Raw genomic sequence first — 26,924 nt, forward strand, 5'->3', positions numbered from 1 at the left:
AGCAGAGGAGAGGAGAGCTGCAAGGGAACTCGAAGCAGAGGAGAGAAAAGCAGAAAGGGAATTAAAGGAACGTGACATGGAGCTTCGGCAGGAAATTAAATTCAAGGAGCTGGAGTTAATGAGAGAACGGGGAGAGGCACCACCCTTGCTGACGGGGTCGACACCTAACCAGAAAACCTGGGATGTGGGCATACATGTGAGGCTGGTTCCACCGTTCAGTGAAAAGGAAGTCGCGAAATTTTTTCCACACTTTGAGAAAGTGGCTCGACAATTAAACTGGCCGGAGGAGGCCTGGACCATACTAGTGCAAAGTGTGCTGGTGGGAAAAGCTCAAGAGATATATTCGGCGCTACCAATGGACCAATGTGCAGATTATGAGGTACTGAAGAAGCACATCCTCAAAGCCTATGAGTTGGTTCCGGAAGCTTACAGGCAAAAATTCAGGAATGCCAGGAATAGGGAGAGTGAGATCCATGTGGAGTTTGCCAGAGTGAAAGAAAACATGTTTGATCGGTGGTGTGAGTCAAAAGGAGTCGGGAAAGACTTCGAAACATTGCGTGACTTGATCCTGGTGGAGGAATTTCAGCAGTGTGTCCACGAGGACATCAAAGTGTACCTGCAGGAAAAGAAAGTACCAAAGTTGTGGGACGCAGCCACCATGGCAGATGATTATGCCTTAACCCACCGAATAGGGGTCCACGAACCTAACTCCTCGCCTAGACTTCAGCAGGGGAGTTATGGAACACCCGGTGCGGAGAACGACCTTGCATGGCGGCGGCCTCGAGATGATTATGGGGACAACTATGATACCCCAACTGGTAGAAATCAGAGGGCGACGGGCCCAAGACAAACTTATTTTCCGGGGGGCCCGAGGCAGACCACGAGTTTTTCCTCCAGGCCTACTTGCGCTTTTTGCAAGAAACCTGGACATGTGATGTCCCAATGTTATGCCCTGAAAAAGGAAAATCAGGAGCGGAGTTCGACTAGTACGACTCCAAATGCAATGGCCATTGTGAGAAATCGCCATCAAAAGGGTTACCAACCATTTATTTCAGAGGGGTTTGTGTCACTGGATGGAGCCTCGACTAACCGGAGACCGGTTAGGATATTGAGGGACACAGGAGCACATCAATCTTTAATGCTTGAAGGCATTTTGCCATGGTCCGAGGAGACGGCAACGGGGGATAGTGTTCGTTTACAGGGGATCGGGGGCGGTGTTAGTGCTCCACTTCATGTCATCCATTTGGAGTCCGATTTGGTGTCAGGACCGGTCACCGTCGGTTTACAAGCCACACTTCCTGTTGAGGGTGTATCTGTGGTTATTGGGAATGATTTGGCCGGGGGTCAAGTTTATGGTAACCTGAGGGTTGGTAAAGAGCCCAGCAGGGAAAATAACACCACACCAGCTCGGGATGGCGACAAAAGTACCAAGTTATTTGTAGGGGGACTGAACTTCAAAACAGAGGAAGAAGTTCTGACCTCTGTCTTCAACAGATATGGGCCGCTGGTGGAAGTGCGGTTGGTAAGAGACAGGGAAACGCAACAGTCAAGAGGGTTCGGCTTTGTCACGTTTGCAAGCACAAAAGACGCCAGGGAGGCAGAGAAGAATTGGAATGGCAAGGATTTGGAGGGTCGGACCATAACAGTAGGGAAGGCATTTCGTAGGCGTCGAGAGGTCTACAGGAGAGTACAACTGGGCGGTAGTTTTGGTGGTGGCCGCAATCAGTATTATTATGGAGGCTCCCTGAGTTACGGCAGCTCCCGAAGGAAGGATTGTCAAAGTAGTGGCCGAGAAGGAGACCGCTATGCATGGGACTACAGTGACAAGTGGTCCCACCATAATTATTAGGGAAGTTCTGAAAAGCTGAAGCACTGAATGCGGCGGAGCCGCCGAGCCAAGATTCCTACACGGATTAACCGTGAACGCCACGTTCCTAAAGGCGTCCATGTAGTGAACTTTCATGCACGGACTAACCGTGAACTCCACGTTCCTAAAGGCATCCATGTAGTGAATACTCGGCTTGGCCTCCCGGAAAAAGTGCTATCGAGTTGCTTAACTTTGGATCTTTGATCAACCCCTTAACCTTCATTCACCAGAAACTGACAGTCAAAGTCAGAGGGTCATGAGATGGAGTTGGGCTTGGCAGGAGTCCAACGGGAAATTGAACATGTAAAGGGCAGGGACAATGTCGTTGCTGGTGCTTTGTCCAGAGTGAATTACCTTTGAAAATCTCTGGGGGTTTTGTGAAATTTTGTTGCTTTATTTTTGAGTTGTGATAATTGTTGCCCAGGGGAACTGATGATTTGGGGGTTGAGTTATCTGGTTTGTTTATCCAAGTTGGCCGGCAAAGAAAGTTTTCGCTGGGTTCAAACTTTCTTTCTTGAAGGGGGGGAGTGTTACATATTTATGGGAATGTATGTGAATTACTATTCAGGTCTTTGCTTATCAATGTGTAGTCGATTAAGGGTTGTTGTGGTTGGAGGGTCAGGAGCCCTTCTGGAAAAAGAGACCGGAAACGGAAGAAGAAAGACACGAGGTCGAGAGAAGCAACGAGGATTCTTCTTCCTCGCCCCGCTCCGACGAGAGGTGGGATCGATATTGAGCCGTGTGGAAAAGCGGCGTTCCCAAGCCCGTCTGGCGAGAGGAGTTACCGGGACGGGTACCTACCCGGTGGACACGTCAAGCTGCCGTGGGGCTGTACACCGACCCAGCGTCTGGCACCGTTCGCGGCACCGTCTACAAAGACGCGTACGGGTCGCACGTTGGGGCCTACCACGCGTTGCAAGCGGCGTGTGGCTTTTGCCTGCTTTACAGTACCCGCTTCGCGTGGCCAGGAGGGGGCTGCAGCCGTGGTGCCCGGTACGATACCTGCCCGGTGGAAAAACGTCCACCCGGGGTTCGTTCAACCGCCCGAGTGCGGCGAAGCCGACCAGCATCTTGGTCAGGAGGGGCCCAGAGACATTGTGAGGGACAGAGACCAAAGGGGGTCGTGAGTACAAAAGGGGACACACGTATGTAAGATGGCCATCTTAATCATCTAGGGGATTGATTGTTGAGGGTGAATTGTGGATGGTGGATTGCTCGGGGAATATATCCTTGATTGTATCATTGAAATTGTATGGTATCATTACCCTTGAAATATATCATTGAAAATCAGTTTTCTCTTGGGTGGAATTCATAGGGATTGCGTTGCGAACGCGCATATATAATACAACTTTCTGGCGAAGTTCCTCTCATGGTCCGGGGGTCACCGAGACCAGGTAGTCACCGAGGGGACCACGTAACACTGTACTTACACCTACAAGGCAATAATCCTGGTATCAATTAAGTATTGCTCTCCCCTATGGGCTGCTGCTCCAGAATCACACGTGTCCAGGATTTTGTGCAATATACAGCTCTCAGTATATTTGGATTCTCTCACGATGAGGCTGAAGCACAAAGCCAGTTAATTTCATATCACAGTCAGGTCGGCGACCTCTCGTGTTGTTTTGAACCTCGTCTCCATTCAAGCTCCCTCGGTTCTCAGCTCTTAATCCTCGAAAGCAACTCCAGGATGTATGCATTCTTCCAATAACCGGGCACTCAAAGATTCTGCCATATTTGTGTGTACATTAAATCGATGGTGACAATCTTTTTTGACTGAGTCCGTGGATTAACTAGTTTTACTGAATGAAAGTGATCAGATTGTATGTACAGCTCAGTATGGCTTACCTGCAATATGTTACCATGAGCCTTGTACATGGCGACGATGGCCATGATTGGGATCCATATCAAGGCGAAAGCCACAGTGCACCAGCCGAGAATCACAGACCATTGAGGGTACTGCACATCACCATATGTTGGGGCAGAAAATGATACTAGAGACCAAAGTAGAATTGCCTGCAATGTAGAGAAGATGAATCGGTTGGTATCACTTATACATTAGGTTTACGATACTTATCTTCAGATTTTTCTTTTTTTTTTTTGTCCAAAATCCAAAATAGTTCTCTCTCTTAATTAACCTTGCCTTCAGGCCTCAGGTAGCCCTTCATTGTCCAAATTTCATAAAATGTATGGCAGGTTGTATTTTGTACAGCATATAACATTTAAAACTCCATCTCTCTAGTAAGTTCAGGACTCTCCTTGAATAAAGTTGTTTATTAAAGACGATACTAAGCTCTCATAGACCAGACCGCCATCATGACTTGCAGCAAGCGACCGACAAAGCTACGCTCCCAGACGTCACGACGCAGTACGGAGTACCAATCACAACATCTCCCTTTCATTGAAATGATTATGTTTGTATGCAACAAAACACTACTAAACGAAATAAAAATAACAAGTACAGATACATTCAAAGTACACCGCCACCATGCCAAATAATTAAATATCCTACAGCGCGCCCGGCAATACTGCAGTGCAGCTCATCGAGACTGCATGGGGAGGGAGTGGTGTACAATAATTGATTGATCAATTGTATAATAAAATCAATAAGAGATTATCACAACATATTTTCTTAATCAATTGGCTGATAGCATAACTAAACCTCTAGTGCTTCATACGAAGATGTATCTTTTAAAAATGTAATTAAACAAGTCATTAATAAAAAATTAAATAATTAATTGATTAATCAATAAATACATTTATCGATTAAATGATTAATCAATAAATCAAAAATATTGTTGCGGATATGAGGATTGAGTTTTTTTGATTGTGTTGTATTGTATACCAATGGTTGTGAATTATTGTTTTAGTCTGAGCCCTCCTTGCTCCAGTGTGTATAAAGGTCAAAGGGCGTTCCGGTAGTTAATTCCATAAAGCATACATTGAAGGACACTATAATATCCCTGTTCAGTAGTTTATTTCCTTATTCTGTGTATTAGGTTAAGGCTTTGTCTTCCATTAAAATGACACTCCATTGCACCAAGTGAAATAGATAGATTCCCTTCATTCTTCATTCACATTCCCAAAAACCTCCATTTCCCCTTTCGTCATGGCCAAGCCTCAATTTGCCAATTACATCCCCTCCAAAACCACCATTGAACATGTGCTTGGGTCGGGGAAGAAAGGCGTGCCCGCCCGTCATCAAGGGCGGAGCCAGAGGGTCGCGCAACCAACCATGGCCGAGGTGAGCACACCGATGGGCGTGTCCTGAAGGCCGGCGGCTTAATCGCCGGAGGCATTATAAAAGCGCGCGCGCAAGAGTGGTCAGGAGTTGCGTAAGGAGGTCCATGACAAGAGAGGTCCATGACAAAAGAGGTCCATGACAAGAGTGGCGGCGAAGAGATCACCGAGAAGAGAGTTGAGTAAGGGATCCCTGAAGAGAGCAGCTTGAGCCACCGAAACTGCAGCCACAGCAGCCTGGATGGCAGTTTGGAGCAGGGCCGCGAAGGAACGGCGGCTGCCCAACGCGCCGGTCGTGCTGCAGGACCCGTTGGACCTCCCTCTCCCTCCAGCCATCCACCTCCTGCCATTCCCATCATCATTCCCCGTGTAAGTGTGTTCGTAGTCTGTCTTTTGTCTTGTCCCTGGGAATAAGTTAAGCCTGTTTAGATAAGCTAGCGATTTTCACTGTGTCCTTCTGGTCCGTCCCTCTGTCTATTTTATTTTATTATCTTTCCTTCTCCTTGGTTTCTTTGAGCCTGTAAATAGTAAATAAATTATATTCGTATTTCCAACCTTTTTGTCTGCTTCTTCTTCACATCCGTGTCGCCTTAGTCTTTTCCCTATTGACTATCTGTGGCGCGATCTGGCCAACGTTCGGGAATCGGGTTAGTCGGGGTAACTGTACGACCGCGGGGCCATCCGCTCGGCAAACATAACATCTTATCCGCGGGCCGTAACAATATCCTTGATCGCCACATCACTTGTTCACTGGCATGTACAACTATTAGCTTCCTAGCTCAAAAGGTGCCTGAGATATTGGCCAAAATGAGAAAGAAAATAAATAAATGATTAATAATGAAAATAAATAAATGATAATCATTAAAAAATTAAATTATTAATCAATTCGGTCATAGAACACATAAACCACCACCATTTCATCAGAATGTGTAACTTAAAAAAAAAATTTTTTAGTCATTAATCGAATAATTAAATAATTAATTGATTAATTGATTAATTAATTAATAAATCGAAAACAGCCTTTGCAGCCTAATCACCTGGTAATTAGCATGTCCAAATATCAGCTTCCTAACTCAAAAGGTGCCTGAGATAATGGCCAGAAGAGAAAGGAAATTTAATTAATTAAATAAGTACTTAATTAATCGCTAATAATTAAATAACTCCTCAATTAAGTGAATAATCAAAAAGCAAAAACATACTGTGTTTGACAAAGGACTCGCTCACTATTGTGCCAAAATTTCAGCTTCCTAGCTCAAAGGATGGCTGAGATATCGCCCGGACAAACAAGAAAACAAGAAGACGTCATGCGGAGCACGATACTTGCAAAATCCGCCTCCCACCCCCAAGAAAAAAAATTCCATTGACACAGCAAATTGTGCATTTCATCAAGATTATAATCGACAATCTTGATCAAAGCTCGGGTCAATAGGAAGAAAAGTGACGATTTTTCAGATGAAAAATGATAATTTTGGAAGGTTGACCTTGAGTTGACCATTGGCCTTTTGACCTCAAATATAGTTAGCTTTCCTATTTAGTGACTCAATGTGCAAATGCTGTTCAATTTTCAAGTCAATCGGATGAAAATTGAGGATTTTAAAAACTTGGCCTATGTTGACCTTTTGGCCTTTGTTGACCTCAAAAATACTTGGTGGTTGAATTCAGTGACCAGATATGCAAGAACTCTTCAAATTTCAAGTCATTTGGATGAAAATTGTGGATTTTAGAAATTTGGCCTATGTTGACCTTTTGGCCTATGTTGACCTCAAAAAGTTGGTGGTTGAATTCAGTGACCATATATGTAAATCCTCTTAGAAGTTCAAGTCAATCAAATGAAAATTGGTGATTTTAGAAATTTAGCAAAGTTGGTGACCTTTGGCCTATGTTGACCTTTTGACCTATTGACCCCAAAAATACTTGGTGGTTGAATTCAGTGACCAGATATGGAAGTCCTCTTCAAATTTCAAGTCAATTGGATGAAAATTGAGGATTTTCGAAATTTGGCCTATGTTGACTTCAAAAGTACTTTGTGGTTGAATTTATTGACCAGATATGCAAGACCTCTTCAAATTTCAAGTCAATTGGATGAAAATTGAGGATTTTAGAAATTTGGCCGATGTTGACCTTTTGGCCTATTAGTCCATGGGCCAGGGCAGATGTCGGTACCACGTGGGGGCACAAAGGCTCGCTATATTTTTTGGAAAGAACATTGGCTGGGGCATATATTTTGATATGATATCCATTCCAAATTGGTAGCTTCATAGTATTTTGGAGGGAAAATGTGTATTTTGGGGGCAAAATCCAGTTTTTCGAAAAACAAAATTGAAAAAAAAAAACTTGACAGGAAATTACTTTTGAAAGTTGAAATTAATAACTATCAACAGTGTTGATTTTTTCAGGTTGTTTACATTACGGTTTTTCTCTGGTTGCCATGGAAACGGCCGTTTTGGGGCAAAAAAGGTGTTTTTTACACTATTTTCTAAAAAATTCATATCTCCATAACAATTCAATATATTTGAATAGTTTCAGCTGAAATTAATTCCTTAGACCCCAAGGTAGTTTTTTAGTAACATATAAGCACAAGATCACATGTCAAAATAGGGAATTTTTGTGGTAGGAGAATATCATTTTTTGGGGAATTTTCAAAAAAATCCCAAAAATAATGAAAAAATGAAAAATCAATACATTCATAGTTTTTACACACATTGATCAATACATGTATATCATCACAAAACAAAGAAAATATGCATTCTAGACATCCAAATCATGTCCTTGTTGCTATGGAAATATTTGTTTTGCATAATGCGACATTTCTTGCAATACATCAGTTAAGGATAAGTTATCACCGTTATTGCAGTCTGCTTATTTCCCAGCTATTTTACATGCTTGAATACAATTGATCTGGAACCAATGGTCTAACTAGCCATTGTTGCATCATTTGAAAGTCCCCAGAGTTACATATACCACTTTAAGAGACTGGTTGCCAGTAACAGAATGGGTGAAATCTTAATGTAATATATGTTGACAACATTCATCACTTCTCAATTGCAAATGTGCTAAAATGTCTCATTTTGCTAAGAAAAACATCAACTTGACTGATACATGTTAATAGTTAGTACAAGTGTGTTAAATTGCCAAAATTCACATAGTCACAGTTTGACTGTGGTTTACATTTAAGAATCACTGTCATCATCACTATCCTCACTATATACATCTGTTTGCATGTCGTCCACAGTTTCCTCGAACTGGTCGTCACATTTTTGGTTTTTGCACATTTGGGTACATTTCAAGCCATTCGTAATGCATGGGCAATTCGATGCATCACATAAACGAACACAATTAGTTCATCAGTTCCAAGACTGCTGATGGTGCTGGCAGACCAGTCATCCATAGAATCTCTAGGCCCCCATTGTCACCTATGGTCCAGCCGCAATCGCTAGGTCGAGGAACTTCGGGTATACACTGGAGCGAGCAATGCCATATGCCAGCTTGGTAGTTTTCCCGTTGAGCATGCTGGAATAGGCAATCCTTGCATGGAGGTAACTGTTCGGATTCCGTGTTGCCCCTCTTTGCACAGAAGAGCTGATAACGACACTCATTCACGTCTGTCAATCCAGTTGATACATACAGATTGCATGTGAAGGCTTCAAGTTTCTGCATAAGTCCCTCGGATACCTGCCAAGACTGACCTAACTCGTTGAAACACTCTCGGTAGGCTACCACTGACTTAGTTAGTTTTAATCCACGAAGTTTTCCTCTGCCAGCAAAAGCACTGACTGAATCGCAGCCTGTAAAGGCATGCAAACCTATCAGAGCTGTGCACAACTCCTCACCAAGGCTGCTTGCAACTTTGCTTATGTCAATGTATGTTCGACGGGTTTTTGTGCTAATTCTCTGATACAATATTGGGCAACGAATACTGTAGAAGAAGGCAATGCTGATCACAAGAATGTCTGTGTCTTCAGCAGTTATGATGACGGCTTTATATCCATTAATTGCTGCATTTGCGGCATGCAGGAGGACTTGCGTGTCTGCTTCCTCTTGTGTACACAACATCGTATTGTCTTTTTCCCATTTGTTTATTGTCAGCTTATAGCAATGTTCCTCACATGTTACATAAAGAACCTTGGTGCCCAATCTGCCCCTGTGCTCTGGTCTCCTCCATTCTTCAATAATGAACTTGTTCAGGCAAGATTTGTTCTGAGGAGTCTGCAAGAATTTTCTCCACTGTTCAACTTGTGTCCTCTGGTTATATTCTTGAACTGCAGGCCCTCTTCCGCCCCACGGCTAGATCTTTCAGCATTCTTTATCGACTCATCATGGTAGACATCAAACACGATATCAATCCTCTGGCTGTTGGTGCCCTCATGAAGTGCTAATGTGGGACAACTTTCTGCAAGCTCTGCAAATGTTTGATTGTCCCCTTTCAATCGCTGAACCAAACTCATTCCATCAATAATAGTAGCGGATGGCTGTGGGATGGTTTCAGCAGCATCGATATCCTTTACCAATGCTTTGGCAAGAGCTGATTTGTTGGTTTTTCTCAATGAACCATCCGGTGTCGCCAGGGACCATGGAACGGGGCCAAGTGGGTGCGCGAGTACTTGCTGAAGATTTAACTCTCGGCTCTGAGCTGCAAGAATCATGTGTGCAAACAATTGCTTGTCAGCTCGTAGGATTATTTCCTTCCCATTTGATTGTGTCACACGTTTCTTCTTGGTCATATCTGAGAATGTTTTCAGTTTCTGTTTGACAAGTTTGCTGTGGAAGGTCTGAGTGGGGGGATCAGCCTCCAGACGATTCTTCTTGAAGTTGTTGTATGCTTCAACACCAACAGCATATGCCTTTTTAAAAGTCATCAGTGATGTCTGTGGTGGCAAGCCGTCCAGTAGAAATGCTTACAAGTTCTGACTGATCACCACTCATAGGATTCATCCATTCATGCTCAAGGATATCTGCAACTGCCTTGGTATCGATATGATCCTTCTTTATCCGTGGAGTCTGAAGATCAGAGTGAGAAAACTGAGGAGTTGGATGATGTACCATCTCACGCATATGCCGCAGAGCAACACTACGGTATTCTGATGTCATGTAGTATCGGTGAAGTGATTTTGATTTTAGACTGAACCCTTTGGTGCCCCCAGGTGTTTTGGTGTCCCTGTTAACTGTCTCCTCTATCGTTTGATCAGCTGGGATTCTACCGAAAGGATTCTGGCCTCCTCGTTGGACTGAGAACCCTCCACTTATGAAATGGTCATGTGTCTCTGGGTGACTTGATGGAAGTTGTGACATCTGAGCAAAATATATCGGTAGATAACGAGAATAGTTTATTTTGTCATATGCAAATTCCCAAGGGATCAATTGCCTGATGTAGCTCAGATGCAGTAGCCAATCTCCCTCTCTTGATGCCCGAATCAGACCAAGCATGATGTCGACCATATCAACATATGACATCCAGAAGCTGGCTAATTCACCTCTACTGCCATCTCACAAATTTTGCAGGAATATGTCAAAGAGATGGAGAATACGTTTGACACTAGGTTTGTCAAGGACTGCATTCACAGAGTCTTGATTGATGTCATCACATGTCAGTTCAATGCATTGAATGGCATCATCTAAGATGACAACATCTGCCATGTGATTGGTTTGCAACCATGGGATGAATCGCTTCCATGCCAATCTTAGAATGGTTTCATAGACTAGCTTGTGAAGTCTGACCGCTCTATTGTATTGATGTCCGTCCATCACTGCTTGCACAGAGCCCTGAGCGATTATCCCAGATTCTACAGCAAGTTCTCACAGACCTGCATCTTGAAAATGCTTGCCTATGGTGGATTGGAAGTTCATTATTGTATGGAAATCGCCCATCCTGAGAACAAGACCGCTAAAATTTTCAGGGTGCTTCCAAACAATCTCAGCACTCTTTGCATACAATGCTTGATCGAACACTAATACCATGCTAGGCAGCTGCAATTCACGTCTGATCATCTCAGACTGAATCAGAATTTCAAAAACAGTTGACATCTCTGTTGCTGGTGCATTTATAGTTGGTAGATAACTTATGGTGTTAGGCATAACATTGACATTGTTACGAGCCAGAATGTTGAATCCTGTCCAGCTCGGCACAGTACCATCTTGTTGGCGAAATATCATCCATAACCGATTCTTTAACTGCGCTTCTGTAACTGCATCTGTAGCATTTGGTTCAATCGAAATAATTGGTGCTGGACCAACCCGTTCCCCAGAATTGTACTGAGGAAGAGGGGCCTCTTCAATGTCGATGGATCTCTTTTTGCTTTTTGTAACAGGTGTTTTTGGCTGTTCTTGTATGGGTCCAATAAACTTGTCCTGGATTGCAATGCCATTCACACGGTGTGAAGTTCCGCCACCACTCAGTGTTTCTTCAAGTTTATCAATATTGTCCCACACAAGGGTAGTGGCCTGCAAAACCAGAACGCTGGCTGGCAGACTGACCTCAGATATGGAGCCAAACTTCTGCATACACAATGCTGTCTCTATTTGCTCCATCATTGAGTATGAGATACAATGTCCAAGTCTGTTAAGAATTTTAATGAGCTCAACATTTCCTGTGATACACTTGACCACAAGAGCCAACAAGATATGTTTTGGTGGACGACGCCTACCGTCAGTAACCGCATATATTAAATCTTGGCCTATTGAGCAAACCTGCCTTTCGACACGAACACTAGAGTTTGTTCTACCTTGCTGACCTGTTATGATCATTTGCAGAAAATGTGTAACTGCATTAGGTATGTGTGCGGATTCAGCAGTGAGTTCTGATGGTTGTGGTGGCCAATCTTCCATTAATCTCTGGTTTCGAATAACAGTACGCATTTGTAAGGCAGCTTTGGTTACTACTGACATAGGGTCACTTTCTGATGCTTGTAATGCATTTATTGTCATCTTCAGTTCCATGTTATCTCTGGCAAGTTCATCCCTTGACAAGGTATCAGGATATACTAACAATTTGCCACTGTCATTTTGAACAAAATGAAGCAATCCACCAAACTCGCTCTCCAATCTGCGGCGGATATGCTTTTTGGTGGAGTCCTTTACCTCCACAATGCCGGACATTTTCATTGATAATTGTAGTCGCAGTGTCATATCAGTCAGATATATCACTTTGGGCTTTTGAATGATTTCATTTCGAATGAATTTGAATAACTCATTGTATGAGAGTTTCTCAGCAGCCTGGTAGACAGATTCGTCAGTTTCCATATGGGCAATGTCGCCATTGTCACTGCAGCTGGCAGGTACCTTCTCTTCTCTTGTATAATGACGATAGCATGACCTATGGTAATGGCCCTCTGCAGCTACAAGATCCCTGCTAGGAACAGCAAGAATTCTTTGGTCCATCTTTCGTATGGCAACCTGTCTGATTGTTGAGTCAGTCCGTAGCTGAGTACATTGTACAAGTCTTTCCTTAGAATGCTGCCCCTTCAGGTATTTGTTACTGTTTTGACAAAATATGCACTTTGCTTCATAAACTCGAGAAGAGCTTGGCTCCTGCCTCAGTACCACTTGTCGGGAATGTTCAGCCATGTCTACATTTTCCCCGGGTTCCGTGATACATAATCGATCAAGGTTCCTTTTTAATGTGAAAACACTGCGGCATTTACGATGATATTGCACAGGTGGGATATGTCCCTCAGCCAGGTCCACTGCGATAATCAGAATAGGCTGATGGTTTCTGATTTCTGCTGCCCTTAACAATGTCTGCCATGACTGCAAGTCCTTTGGTGACACCAGTTTAGAATCGTCATCTGTACAGTGGATCAAGCAGTCTGTACACAACCGCTTTGGTGGAATTAGACCATCTTCCTCCATTCTCAATGTGCCTCAGTCTGGAAAGATATAAATGGATAAATGCCCATTACCAACCATGCATACCTGACAAATGTGTGTAAAAACTATGAATGTATTGATTTTTCATTTTTTCTGGAATTTTTTGGAAAATTCCAAAAAAAATGATATTCTCCTACCACAAAAATTCCCTATTTTGACATGTGATCTTGTGCTTATATGTTACTAAAAAACTACCTTGGGGTCTAAGGAAATGATTTCAGCTGAAACTATTCAAATATATTGAATTGTTACTGAGATATGAATTGTTTAGAAAATAGTGTAAAAAACACCTTTTTTGCCCCAAAACGGCCGTTTCCATGGCAACCAGACAAAAACCGTAATGTAAACAACCTGAAAAAATCAATACTGTTGATAATTATTAATTTTAACTGTCAAAAGTAATTTCCTGTCGCAAGTATTTTTTTTTCTTTTCTTTTTTTCGAAAAACTGGATTTTGCCCCCAAAATACACATTTTCCCTCCAAAATACTATAAAGCTACCAATTTGGAATGGATATCATATCAAAATATATGCCCCAGCCCATCTTCTTTACAAAAAATATTGTGAGCCTTTGTCCCCCCGACTGGTACTGAACTGTCAATTTTGAGTGATTGGCCCATGGACTATATGTTGACCTTTTGGCCTATGTTGACCTCAAAAATACTTGGTGGTTGAATTCAGTGACCAGATATGCAAGTTCTCTTCAACTTTCAAGTCAATTGGGTGAAAATTGAGGATTTTAGAAATGTGGCCTATGTTGACATTTTGGTGTATGTTGACCTCAAATATACTTGGTGGTTGAATTCAGTGACCAGATATGCAAGGCCTCTTCAAATTTCAAGTCAATTTGATGAAAATTGTGCATTTTAGAAATTCGGCCTATGTTGACCTTTTGGCCTACGTTGACCTCAAATATACTTGGTGGTTGAATTCAGTGACCAGATATGCAAGGCCTCTTCAAATTTCAAGTCAATTGGATGAAAATTGAGGATTTTATTAAATTTGGCCTATGTTGACCTTTTGGCCTATGTTGACCATTTGGCCTATGTTAACCGTTTGGCCTATGTTGACCTTTTGGCCAATGTTGACCTCAAATATACATGGTGGTTGAATTCAGTGACCAGATATGCAAGTCCTCTTCAAATTTCAAGTCAATTGGATGAAAATTGAGGATTTTAGGAATTTGGCCTATGTTGACCTTTTGGCCAATGTTGACCTCAAAAATACTTGGTGGTTGAATTCAGTGACCAGATATGCAAGTCCTCTTCAAATTTTAAGTCAATTGGATGAAAATTGAGGATTTTAGAAATTTGGCCTATGTTGACCTCAAAAATACTTGGTGGTTGAATTCAGTGACCAGACATGCAAGTCCTCTTCAAATTTTAAGTCAATCGGATGAAAATTGATGATTTTAGAAATTTAGCAAAGTTGGTGACCTTTGGCCTATGTTGACCTTTTGAACTATTGACCCCAAAACAATAGGCTTCTTGTTTTTGCCCAACTCTACCATTTGGTGAAGGTTCGTGAAGATCGGTTGAAAATTGTGACCTGTAGGCCGGTGACAAACAGACAAACAGACAAACAGACAAACAGAACCACAAACGCAACCTTCCAATATATACACAAAGAATTAAGTTAAGCACCCCCCCCGTTTTTTTACAACCTCGCACATTACAAGTTTGTTGTCGTCAAAACAGTGTAATATACCCATGATATTGCTATATTTTCTGGAGAAGTGATATTATGGTCACATAAAAACATAACAATCATGCCGTTTTCAATATTTTATTCTGAATAATTTAAGGTGAAATTTTTTGGGAATTTTAGGCATATTTTCACCTCAATTTAAGTATGGAGCTATAGGTCCATCACGGACAGTGTGGATGACGTTTATGTTTTCTAACGTACAGTCATTGTTCTGAGAAGACCTCTAGCGATCTTTGCGTCAATAACGTGTGTAGGACCCACGTGATCGGATCACTGACTCAACCAATCACTTTTTTTCACTTTGATCACTCAATTTCATCAATGGATAATTGCTAATGTCATACCAATCATTATTTGATCTCACATACCTTAGAATATATGCCAATGTATACATATACACAAAGAATATATATTAGGGGGTGCTTACCTTAATTCGTTGTGTAGGGGTGCTTAACTTAATTCTTTGTGTATACTTGAAAAATCTTCGATTTTGCAAGTAACAAACAAACAAGTACAGAAACATTCAAAGTACACCGCCCCCATGCAAAAAATAATTAAATATCCTACAGCTCCTTCGGCGCCCGGCAATACCGCAGTGCAGCTCATAGAGACTGCATTGGGAGGGAGAGGTGAACAATAATCGATTGATTAATTGTATAATTAAAATCAATGAAAGATTATCACAAAATATTTTCGAAATCAATTGGATAATAGCATAACTAAACCATTCGTGCTTCATCCGAAGATGTATCTTTTAGAAATTTAATTAAATAAGTCATTAATAAAAAAATAAATAATTAATTGATTAATCAATAAATAAATAATTAATCGATAAAATGATTAATCAATAAATCAAAAATATCCTTGATAGCCACATCACCGGGCCACTGTCATGTCCAAATATTAGCTTCCTAGCTCAAAAGGTGCCTGTGACATTGGCTAAATGAGAAAGAAAATAAATAAATGATTAATAATGAAATTAATAAATAATCATAAAAAATTAAATTATTAACCAATTCGGTCATCGAACACAAAAACCACCACCATTTCATCAGAATGTGTAACTTAAAAAAAAAAATTTTTTAGTCATTAATCGAATAATTAAATAATTAATCGATTATTTGATTAATTAATAAATCAAAAATAGCCTTTGCAGCCAAATCACCTGGTAATTGGCATGTCCAAATATCAGCTGCCTCACTCAAAAGGTGCCTGAGATAATGGCGAGAAGAGAAAGGAAATTTAATTAGTTAAATAAGTACTTAATTAATCGCTAATAATTAAATAACTCCTCAATTAATTGATTAATCAAAAAACAAAAAATACTGTTTTTGAGAAAGGACTTGCTCACGATTGTGCCGAAATTTCGGCTTCCTAGCTCAAAGGATGGCTGACATATCGCCCAGACAAGCAAACAAGAAAGCAAGAAAACAAACAAGAAAGCAAGAAAACAACCAGAGTGAAAACTGAGTACTCCCTTTCAGCATTGGTCACTGCCGAGCCCCCTTCGGTGCCCAGCAATGACGTTATGCATCGCCTGGAGATGGCATAGGAGAGGTGCGGTGTACAATAGTTAATCAATTGGCTCATAGAATACATAAACCACCACCATTTCATCCGAATCTGTACCTTAAAATAATAATTAATTAAGTCATTCATCGAATAATTAAATAATTAATCGATTAATTAATTAATCAATAAATAAAAAATACCTTTTACAGCCAAATCACTTGGTCATTGTCATGTCCAAATATCAGCTTCCGAGCTCAAAAGGTGCCTGAGATATTGCCCAGATGAGAAAGAAAATAAATAAATAATCAATAATGAAAATAAATAAAAAATAATCATAAAAAAATAAAATAAGTAATCAATTCGCTAATGGAACACAAAAACCACCACCATCCGAATCTGGAAGTTAAAAAAAAAAATTAGTCATCAATCAAATAATTAAATAATTAATCGATTAATCAAAAATAGCCTTTGCAGCCAAATCACTTGGTCATTGGCATGTCCAAATATATCAGCTTCCTAACAAAAGGTGCCTGAGATAATGGCCAGAAGAGAAAGGAAATGTATAAGTACTTAATTAATCGCTAATAATTAAATAACTCATCAATTAATTGATATTATTATTATTATTATTTTTTTTTTTTTTTTTTTTTGTATACAATATCGAGGCTCGTGAAAGAGCGAACATTAATCACATGAACACACAGAAAGACAAACCGACACATAAAACATATAACATAGGGAGCGGTAGACAAGATGGGGAGAGAGGGGGAAGGACACAAACACAACATTTGAGAGCAGGGACCGAGAGACATGGAGACATCGAGAGATCTGAGAGAGGGCGAGGGCTTTGGGGGGGGGGGGGGGGCGTGGGAAGGGGGCAGTGGGAGAGGTATAAAACATATGGACACTGCCAGGACTTCCAGGAAAGAAGTTGGAATTTCAAACAAGGTGGATCTGGGGTGAATTAGCGGGGGTAGAAAAGATCAAGGTTTTGGATGGGGGAAGATAAGAGATGGTGGTGAACAGCTGTTTTAAAGACCTGGAGGGAGGAGTGGGATTGAAGGGAGTGAGGGAGTTTGTTCCAGAGGCGGGAGAAAAGAGGAATGAAAGAGTGAAGGTGAGCGGAGAGCCGAGATTTCGGCAGTTTAACCATCAGAGGGTTGCTGGCAGATCTTGTGCGACCTGTAGGAATATTTGGGGGACAGAGCACAGAGAGAGCTGGGGGTGCAAGGCCGGAGAGGAGTCGGTAGAAGACAGAAAGACCACCTACCTGCCTGCGGTGAGTGAGTGAAAGGCCCTCAGAGATAGCTTCATCGCGGGAGATTCCAATAATTCTGAAAGCTTTGGTTTCAACAGCGTGAAGCCGAGCTAGGTGTGAGGCAGGAGCACCGGCCCATAGGGGAGAACAGTATTCCATTGAGCTGCGGATGAAAGCCTTGTATGTGGTGAGGAGCTCAGGTGTGCCGAGGAAGGACTTCGCACGACGGAGGATGCCCAGTCGGCGACTGGCTTTGGAGGCCAGCTTGGAAATGTGGTTTTCCCAAGAAAGATCATGGCAGATAGTGAGACCCAAAATCTTGAGCGACAGAACTTCTTGGAGAGGATTGTTGAGAAAGTAGATGGGAGGGTTGTCCAGTCGATCTTTTCGGAGAGACATAGTAAGAGTGTGAGATTTGTCAGGATTGAAAGACATGTTCCACTTGTTTGACCAGTCTGTGATTTTGTCCAGGTCTTCAGAGTGAGGAGGCAGCAGACTGCCGATCTGAGGGAAGAGGAATGGAGCGGCAGAGAGTGGAGTCATCAGCAAAGAGATAGAGAGGATTTTCGAGAGAGTCAGAGAGATCATTGATGAAGACCAGAAAAAGCACGGGGCCCAGAACACTGCCTTGGGGAACTCCAGCCTGAACAGGAAGAGGAGATGAGAGAAAACCATTCAGGGCCACACGTTGACTATGACTAGAGAGGAAGTCCACCAGCCATGCGTGGAGATTTCCATGGATACCAAAGGAGGAGCGTTTGGTGAGCAGAGCGGGTTGCCAGACCGTGTCGAAGGCAAGTGATATGTCAAGGGAGATAGCTCTAATTTCCTGTTTGGCATTGAGGACCTCCATCCATTGTTGAGAAAGCAGAAGCAGCATGTCCAGAGTAGAGGGACCAGGTCTGAAACCAAATTGATGGTCAGAGATCAAGCCATTGGAGAAGAGGAAAGATTTCATATCTGAAGCAATGATGGATTCCATGACTTTGCTGATAATTTGGGGAAGGCTGATTGGTCTGTATTTGCTAGGATCTGTTTTTGCACCTTTTTGTGCAAAGCGGTGATGTTGGCTGATTTCCAAGCAGATGGCAGATGACCTTGAGCAAAAGAGAGGGCGAAGAGAATAGAGAGATGGAGTGAAAGAGCGGAAGAACAGGCTTTTAGGACCAGTGGGCTGATGCCGTCAGGTCCAGTTGCAGAATCAGAGTCGATGGTTGACAGAAACTTTTCCACCTTGTCAGGAGGAAAGGACACAGAGTCCAGGAGCAGCTGGGTACGACTGGGTACGATGGGTACAGAGAGGGATGGGTTTGGGACAAGATTTAGAGGCAAACACAGAGTTGAGGCATTCAGATTTTTCACGTGCGGAGTCAGCCGTGTAGCCGTTTGAGGTGAGGGAGGGGATGGAGGGGGAACAAACACCAGAAACAGATTTGACCAGATGCCACCAGGATTTGGAAGAGGGAGACAGATAAGAGAGTTCGGTCTTGAGAACGGAGAGATATTGTTTCCTGGCTCTCCTGAGGGTGGACACACACTTGTTTCGGGCTTTGTGAAAGGAAATGAGATTTCCTTCCGTTGGATTTGCTTTCCAGGAGACGAAAGCAAGTTGTTTCTGGGCAACAGCCTCACCACAAGATTCCGTGTACCATGGACGGGAGGAAGGGTATGACAACTGAAGACGAGATGGGATAAATCTGTGCATGAGAGAGAGCAATTTACTTTGGAAGATTTCCCAGGATGAGTTGACGTCAGAGGCGGTAGAGATGGGAGACCAGTCCAGATGATTGATGGCTGCCTGAAGACCGTGCCAGTTGGCCTGAGTGAAATGGCTGACTCGTCGATGCTGAGGAGGCTCTCTGAGAATGGTCAGAGAGATGTCCACTTTAACAAGCACATGATCAGATGAGCCGATTGGAGCAGAAGAAGAGCAGCAGACATTTTCAGGGAAGTGAGTCATAACCAAGTCCAGAAGAGAAGATGCTCCGTTGACTGAGATCCGGGTCGGGAAATTGACAGATTGTGTCAGTCCCAGTGAGTCGCAGAAGTCCTTTGCTGAAGAGCCATGGCTGGTGAGAGAGGTACCCACACCCAGCCAACTGGCATGGTGACAATTGAAATCACCACATATGAGGAAGAGAGAGTTGGGATGGGTAGATAGAAGTTGGTCCATATTATCAGACAGCGAGATGGAGATGGAGTCATCAGTGTTTGGTGGACGGTACAACACATATGAACAAAAGGTGGGAGCGAAGGGGAAGCCGTAGCCAAAGGTATTCCTGGGGGTGAGGTGGAGAGAGGGCAGTGCAGGGCGAGTGAGGAAGAGTTTTTTTTTTTTAAAGATAGCAACCCCACCTCCAGGATGAGGCTCAGGTCTATCATACCGGAGGAGGGAGTAACCTGGGAGAGATACCAAGGAATCAGAGACATCATGAAGGAGGAAAGTTTCTGTTAAGCAGATCACGTCTGGTTTGTCAGAAGCAACCTGAATGAAGAGATAAGTCAAGTTTGAGCGAAGGCCCCAGATGTTTGAGGTCCATACCGTTAATGAAGAGGAAGGGGGAGCATCGGATACAGAACAGGGGGGAGGGGTAGGGTAAGATGTGGAAGAGGAGGAAGAGTTAGGGAGAGCTGTTGAAGGTGTGTCAGAGATCTCAGAATAGCTTGGAGAAAGGGAAGAATGGGGCGGACAAATGGTTTGATGGTGATTGGGTGAGGCACAGTGAGTTGTTATTTGAGGAGGGGGAAGAGCGAGGCAGAAGGTTGGGGGAGATTAAGGTGAAAGTTGGAAGGGGGAAGAAGCGGGGAGGACGCTTTGAGGAGGAGGGGTGAGAGGGGAGTCTCGGAGGGGAGGAGCGAGGGAGAGCCTCGGAGGGGAGGGGTGTGGGGTGAGTTTAGGAGGGAAGGGGCAAGGGGGTAGATTTGAAAGAGATGGGTGATGGGGAAGATTTGGAGGGGAGGGGCAAGGGGGTAGATTTGGAGGGGAGGGGTGATGGGGAAGTTTTGGAGGGGAGGGGTGCTGGGGAAGTTTTGGAGGGGAGGGGTGATGGGGAGGTTTTGGAGGGAAGGGGTGATGGGGAAGATTTGGAGGGGAGGGGTGAGGTTGGATTTTGAAAAGTGTACGATTAATGGGAAACGAACATTTGTTGCAAAATGAGTTTCTTGAGACCTTCGAGTCAAAAATACGTTTGAAGACGCTGAAGGAGGGGTGGAGTGCAGGAGAGTTTCGGGAATGTAGAAAAAAGGAACTGTAAACTTCCCTTTGATGTGAATACTACACTCCCTTGGTGCATCAATCGATGTCTTTGCATCAAGCTTTAGATGAAGCCTCACTTTTCCTTTTAAATTCCCAATGCAGTCAAACCTGTCCAGGAACAGCCTTTTCAAATCATCCACGGAATTCACCTTGTAGGGCTGTTCATTGTAGCCCATTGGTTTCGGAATCCTTGATGCTGGAGGTGCAGCCATCAGCAAAGTCTTCCGTTGTCCAGCAATGCTGTTTATGGTGACGATGTTGAGCTGTTCACAAGCCCGTAGTCCAAGTACTGCAGGTCCAGGTAATTCAACAACATAGAACCTGCACTTGAACCAATCTGAGTCTTTATATCGACACAAGAGCTTGAGGATTCCGTGACACTTGATTTCACTGCCATTGTAAGCAGTAAGCTTGGTCCCATCAAGCGGAGTCAGTTTTGACATCCATGTTTCCATGCATGTCCTTCATAATACATGTTGGAAAAGTATTCCCTGAGGCACCTGCATCCACTTTCAACTACAGTTTGTGTGCACCTTTCATGTCAGGGCATACAATGTCCAACAATGTGTACACTTCATCCCTCGTCTCCTTCATACACAGTGCGGATACCCTGATCACGTGAAAAAGTTTCGTGTGATCACGTGCGTCAGTGTCACTTTCGTAGCTGTCATCACCGCCTTCAGTAAAACACCCAGACACTTCATTCACCGAGGTCCCATTATTGGTACTTCCACGAAACATACCTCTCAACTTGCTTCTGCTGACGCGACGGCCTCTTCCATCCCCTCCACTCGTATCCATCAGCATATCTCATCCTTTGATTGGGATTTTCACAACAACGGGCCCAGTGTCCCAGTTCACCACAATACTTATAATAATCATTGTGTGCTTGGCAGTTCCGTGGTGGATGTGATAGTCCACACTTTTTGCACCTTTGTCGATGTGTCATGGCATTCACAGACGATGAAGACCCTTCCATCTTCTGGATGGCCTGCTTTCCGATTACCATTGCTTCGTACTTGTGTCTCTCAATTAAAACCAGGTCCATGTCGTACCCGACCTCCTGGTCGAGCAGATGCTTTTAAAAAGCATCATGTGGCGTGATTGCATCATTCAACTCAATATTCCGTTCCGAGAGTTCTGCTTCGGAGAAATTGCACAACCTTCCCTTCCGTCGGCATCAGTTGACGAAATCATCAATGGACTCTCCTTCTTGCTGCCGGAATCTCATCATTTCCAGCCGGTGAATCCGAAAGTTTACATGAATGACCAACTGATCCTCAAATAATTTATATAATTTATCCAGATCCTTTTTATCATCCTCAAGTCGGGTGTTGGCTTAGTGGTTAGGGAGCCGGCTTGGGATCCTAGGATCCTGGGATTGAATCCCAATTGATCGCTGAATTAACGCCGGGGGGCGGGGGGGATTGACTGAGCCTGTCATCCTTCCGAGGTCGGCAAATTGAGTACCAGTTCACTGGTAATTCCCTGTGTGTCGCAAGGGGCAACTAACAGGGTTGGCGGCAGGAAGGGCACCCGGCCATAAAACATTGCTTCAAAAAGGGAACCACGGTGTCCAAAAAAGGCCAACCCCTGTTCTGCGGGGGACAATTGGCCTCTAAAGGTGGTTCTTTTTATCATTCTCACTCAGAGTCAATGCATTGATCCGCCGCAGTTCTTCGTCTTCCACAGCAATCTGAATACTGATGGCCTGTCTGGCTTTAGCATCGATGCCCTTGTCCGACAGCACCAAGTTCATTCGTTGCTTGAACAACTTGAAAGTCTGCGCCAGCTCCGAGCTGGACCAGTCCATTTTCGGGAACTTCGCCATGTTGAAAAAACGCGGAATTGTGCCGCCGCGGTAATCCACCAAGGTCCAAAGTTCAAATTCGGGAAAGAAAGGAAGACCAAGAGTCAATCTGCTTGTTGGTCTTCAAGACACCGCCGCTGCCGCCATGTAGTAAGTTCAGGACTCTCCTTGAATCAAGTTGTTTATTAAAGACGATACTGTGGTGCTGTGTACACACAATTCGTTTGCCAAGAAGGTAGGCCACAACGCTTTGGACAAACTGAAACACTAATAACAACTCGCACGTAAGCACTCGGCGGGCTCGACTTTCGAGCCCGCATATATGTCCCGAGGCCACGCCTTGCCCCCGGGCATGGCCGGTCGGCCGAAAGGCGGGGCATGTATCTCAGTTCCACCCTACGCCTCATGACGCCTTTGCTCCGGGCGTGGCCTGAGCTGCGCTTCCATGCCCGGACACTCGCACCACCCACTGGTGCGCGGAATTATTGCCCACTGACATTGTGTCCGCCACACGCACCCCCCCAGAATTCCCGCGCACCTGAAGGGTGAGCTTGCGGGGAAGCCGGATGACCTGGCCGAAACGCCCCCTGGCGATGCGTGCAGGGCTGGGGGGTAGCGGGACGGCGGGGCTGGGGGTCTGACCGCCAGGGGGCGGCCTCGACGCGGAGGCAGAGCTGCTTGCGGGGGGTGGTCCAGATCGAGGTGGGCCGGCTTGAGGCGGTCCACGGAGATACGATCCGGAGTACCGCCGATGTCCACGGTGAAATGCTTGTCCCCGGTCTCCAGTACGCGGAAGGGCCAGTCGTACGGGGGCCGCAGCGGTGCCCGGTTGGCGTTGTGCCTGACAAAAACGTACTCTACCGTGCGAAGCTCCGGGGTGACGTGGGATAACGGGCAACCATGGTGTGCCATCGGCACCGGGGCGAACCTCCTGGCGGTCTCCTGAAGGGTGGAGCGCTGTTGCGCCGCGGACCAAGGGGCCGTGGAGTCGGGGATAAATTCGCCCGGTACCCGCAGTGGTTGCCCGAAAACCAGCTCCGCCGAGGACGTGCACAGGTCGTCCTTGGGCGCCGTCCTGAGGCCCAGCAGGACCCAGGGGAGCCTGTCGGCCCAGCTGCCGTCGCGGAGGCTGGCCCGGAGCGCGGCCTTCATTGAGCGATGGAAGCGCCCACACAGGCCATTGGCCTGGGGGTGGTAAGCCGTGGTGCGGTGCAGCTTGACGCCGAGCCCTTGCGCCACTGCTCCCCAGAGCTCCGAGGTGAACTGGGGGCCGTGGTCGGACGAGATGTCCGAGGGGGCGCCGAACCGAGCAACCCACGTGGCGATGAAGGCTTGCGCGATGTGAGCCACAGCCATCGCTGCCAATGGCACGGCCTCCGTCCAACGGGTGGTGCGGTCCACCATGGTGAGGAGGTGGGTGAAACCCCGAGAGGGGGGCAGAGGTCCCACCAAGTCGACGTGGACGTGGTCGAACCGACGTTCTGGCATCGTAAACGGGGTCAACGGGGCTTGGGTGTGGCGGTGGACTTTCGTGCGCTGACACGCGAGGCACGTCCTGGCCCAGTCGCGGACGTTCTTCCTGAGGCCATGCCAGACGAACTTCGCCACGACGAGCTTCTGGGAGGCCTTCGTGCCCGGGTGGGACAGGCCGTGGATGGCATCAAAAACCGGGCGCTGCCAGCCAGCATGCACGATGGGGCGAGGCCGGCCGAGGGAGACGTCGCACAAGAGGGCAGTGCCCGCGATGTCGAATGGCACCTCAGTGACGCGGAGGCCCGTGACGGCGGTCCGCAAGGCCTGGACGTCGGGGTCGGCGGTCTGGTCCGCCGCCATCCGGGCATAGTCGATCCCGAGGTGGACCGCGTGTGCGACGGACCGGGAAAGGCAATCCGCCACCGGGTTGTCCTTACCCGCGACCTGACGGATGTCCGTCATGTACACGGACACGGCAGAGAGGTGACGTTGCTGCGGGGCCGACCATGGCTCGGCGACCTTGGCCATCGCAAAAACAAGGGGCTTGTGATCGACGAAGGCCGTGAAGGGGCGGCCCTCGAGAAGATGGCGGAAGTGTCGGACCGCCAGGTGGAGCCCGAGCAGCTCGCGGTCGAAGGTGCTGTACCAGCGTTCATGCGGGCGAAGCTGCCGGCTAAAAAACGCCAGCGGCTGCCAAGCACCACTCACCCACTGCTCGTGCACCGCGCCCACCGCGTAGTCTGACGCATCGGTGGTGAGGGCGATTGGTGCATCGGGTGCCGGGTGTGCCAGCATGGTGGCGTTGGCCAAGGCCAGCTTTGCGCCCACAAACGCCGCGGCCATTTGCTCCGTCCAGGCGATGTCACCTTTGCCCGGCTTCCCCCGGAGGGCCTCGTGCAGGGGGCGCAGGAGCTGGGCGACGCGGGGCACGAAGCGGTGATAAAAATTCACCATGCCCAGGAATTCCTGCAGCCCCTTGATCGTGCGGGGGTGCGGGAAACTCCTGACCGCCTCCACCTTGGCCGTTAAAGGGATGGTCCCGTGCCTGGTGATGCGGTGCCCCAATAAGTCGATGGCAGTGACGCCGAAGCGGCATTTCGCGGGGTTGATTATCAGGCCATGGTGGCCCAGGTGTTTGAAGAGCGTGCGGATGTGGAGCAGGTGCTCCTCCCGGGATGCGCTCGCGACTAGGATGTCGTCCAGGTAGACGAAGATGAAGGACAAGTCACGCAAGACGCTGTCCATGAGCCGCTGGAACGCCTGGGCCACATTTTTTAACCCAAAGAGCATCCGCAAGAACTCAAAGAGGCCGAAAGGTGTGATGACGGCCGTCTTTGGTACATCGTCCGGTTGTACGGGGACCTGGTGGTAGCCCCAGATGAGGTCCACCTTGGAGAAAATGGTCGTTTTCGCCAACCGGGTGGAAAAGTCCTGAATATTCCGGACCGGGTAGCGGTCGGGGGTGGTGGCATCGTTGAGCCGGCGGTAGTCACAGCACGGCCACCATCCGCCGCCGGGCTTGGGCACAATGTGCAGAGGAGAGGCCCATGCGCTGTTGGAGCGCCGTACGATGCCCAGCTGCTCCAGCGTGGCGAACTCCGCTTTCACCACGGCGAGCTTCGTGGGGTCGAGGCGGCGTGCCCGGGCGTAGACCGGTGGTCTGACGGTGGGGATATGGTGCTCCACCCCGTGTTTGATGGCCACCGCTGAAAAGGTGGGCCGCGTGAGCGCCGGGAAACTGGCGAGGAGGCGGGTAAACTCGTCCGCTGCCGGAAGCGTACAGACTAACTTCGCCGGGATGGACCCGCTCAGCAAGCCGCTTGGTAAGACGCACGGCGAGCCGCTCAGCGAGCTGCTCAACGAGCCGCTCAGCGAACAAGCGAGCGAGCTGAAGGTTTCGGCCTGGATGAGGCGTCGACACTTAACGTCCACCAACAGCCCATTCGCACAAAGGAAGTCCGCACCGAGCAGGGCCATTGGCACGCTGGCGGTGCCGAAAGACCATTGGAAGCGCTGCCCTCCGAACCGCAGCGAGAGGCAATGCTTCCCGAATGTGCAGATGGGTGTTCTGTTGGCAGCGAGCAAGGTAGGGCCCCGGCCCGCTTGTCGGACGCGGAGGCAGGGAGGACGCTTACCTGCACTCCTGTGTCACACAGAAAACGATGACCAGACAAGGTGTCTGTGATTACCAGGAGGCTGCCGGAATGGCCGACGCTCATGGCCGCAAGTGAGCGCCGGCCCGGTCATTTCCCGACACGTCGAAAGAACACGGCGGGCGGCACGCTCTGGCCTTGCGGCCGAACCTGGCATGATAGTAGCACCAGGTTTGCGGTGGTGGCTGCCGCGTCGGCCATGCCGGCGGCGGTGGTGGTGGCGGCGGTGGTAGTGGGCGGGGCGTAGCAGCGGCCACGAGGGAAGCAGGGGGCGCTGTAGCCTCCACACCGGGATCCACTAGGGCAGCACCGTACACCGACCGCGTGTCGCAGGCCACGAATAATTTGTCCGCCACTCCGGCCAGGGCGTGGGGTTCCGTTAAGTTCGAACTGGCCAGCGCGAGCCGCACCTGCACAGGTAGCTGGCGGAGGAAAAGCGCTCGGAACAGGAAATCGGGGCGCTGGTCTCCAAGAAGGGACAACATAAAATCCATCCGAATGGACGGTCGTGTGTCACCGAGGGCGGGAAGGTCCAGGAGGCGGTCGGCGCGTTCGACCTCCGTGAGCCCAAACGTGGCGAGGAGAAGACGTTTGAGCGCCGCGTACTTGTGGGCGCCCAGCGGGCGCCGAAGGGTGGACACGACGTGGGCGGCAGTGCCGGGCCCGAGGGCGGTGACCACGTAGTAGTACATGGTGTCATCCGCCGTGATGCCCCGGAGCTGGAATTGAGCTTCAGCCTGCGCAAACCAAACGTCGGCTTGCGCTTCCCAGAACTCCGGGAGTTTGAC

At 46.7% G+C, this 26,924-nt stretch overlaps 1 protein-coding gene across 1 annotated transcript in view; it reads right to left on the reverse strand.

Moving 5' to 3' along the window:
- LOC137418771 (sodium- and chloride-dependent neutral and basic amino acid transporter B(0+)-like) overlaps positions 1-26,924 on the reverse strand; it is a 193,619-nt gene that overhangs the window by 9,843 nt on the left and 156,852 nt on the right. The window contains exon 13 of the mRNA XM_078776390.1: positions 3,713-3,880. Within this exon, the coding sequence (XP_078632516.1) occupies positions 3,713-3,880 (168 nt within the window). The remainder of the gene's footprint in view (positions 1-3,712; positions 3,881-26,924) is intronic.

The sequence above is a fragment of the Myxine glutinosa genome, chromosome 4, assembly GCF_964187855.1.
Source record: "Myxine glutinosa chromosome 4, kmMyxGlut1.1, whole genome shotgun sequence".
NCBI lineage: Eukaryota > Metazoa > Chordata > Myxini > Myxiniformes > Myxinidae > Myxine > Myxine glutinosa.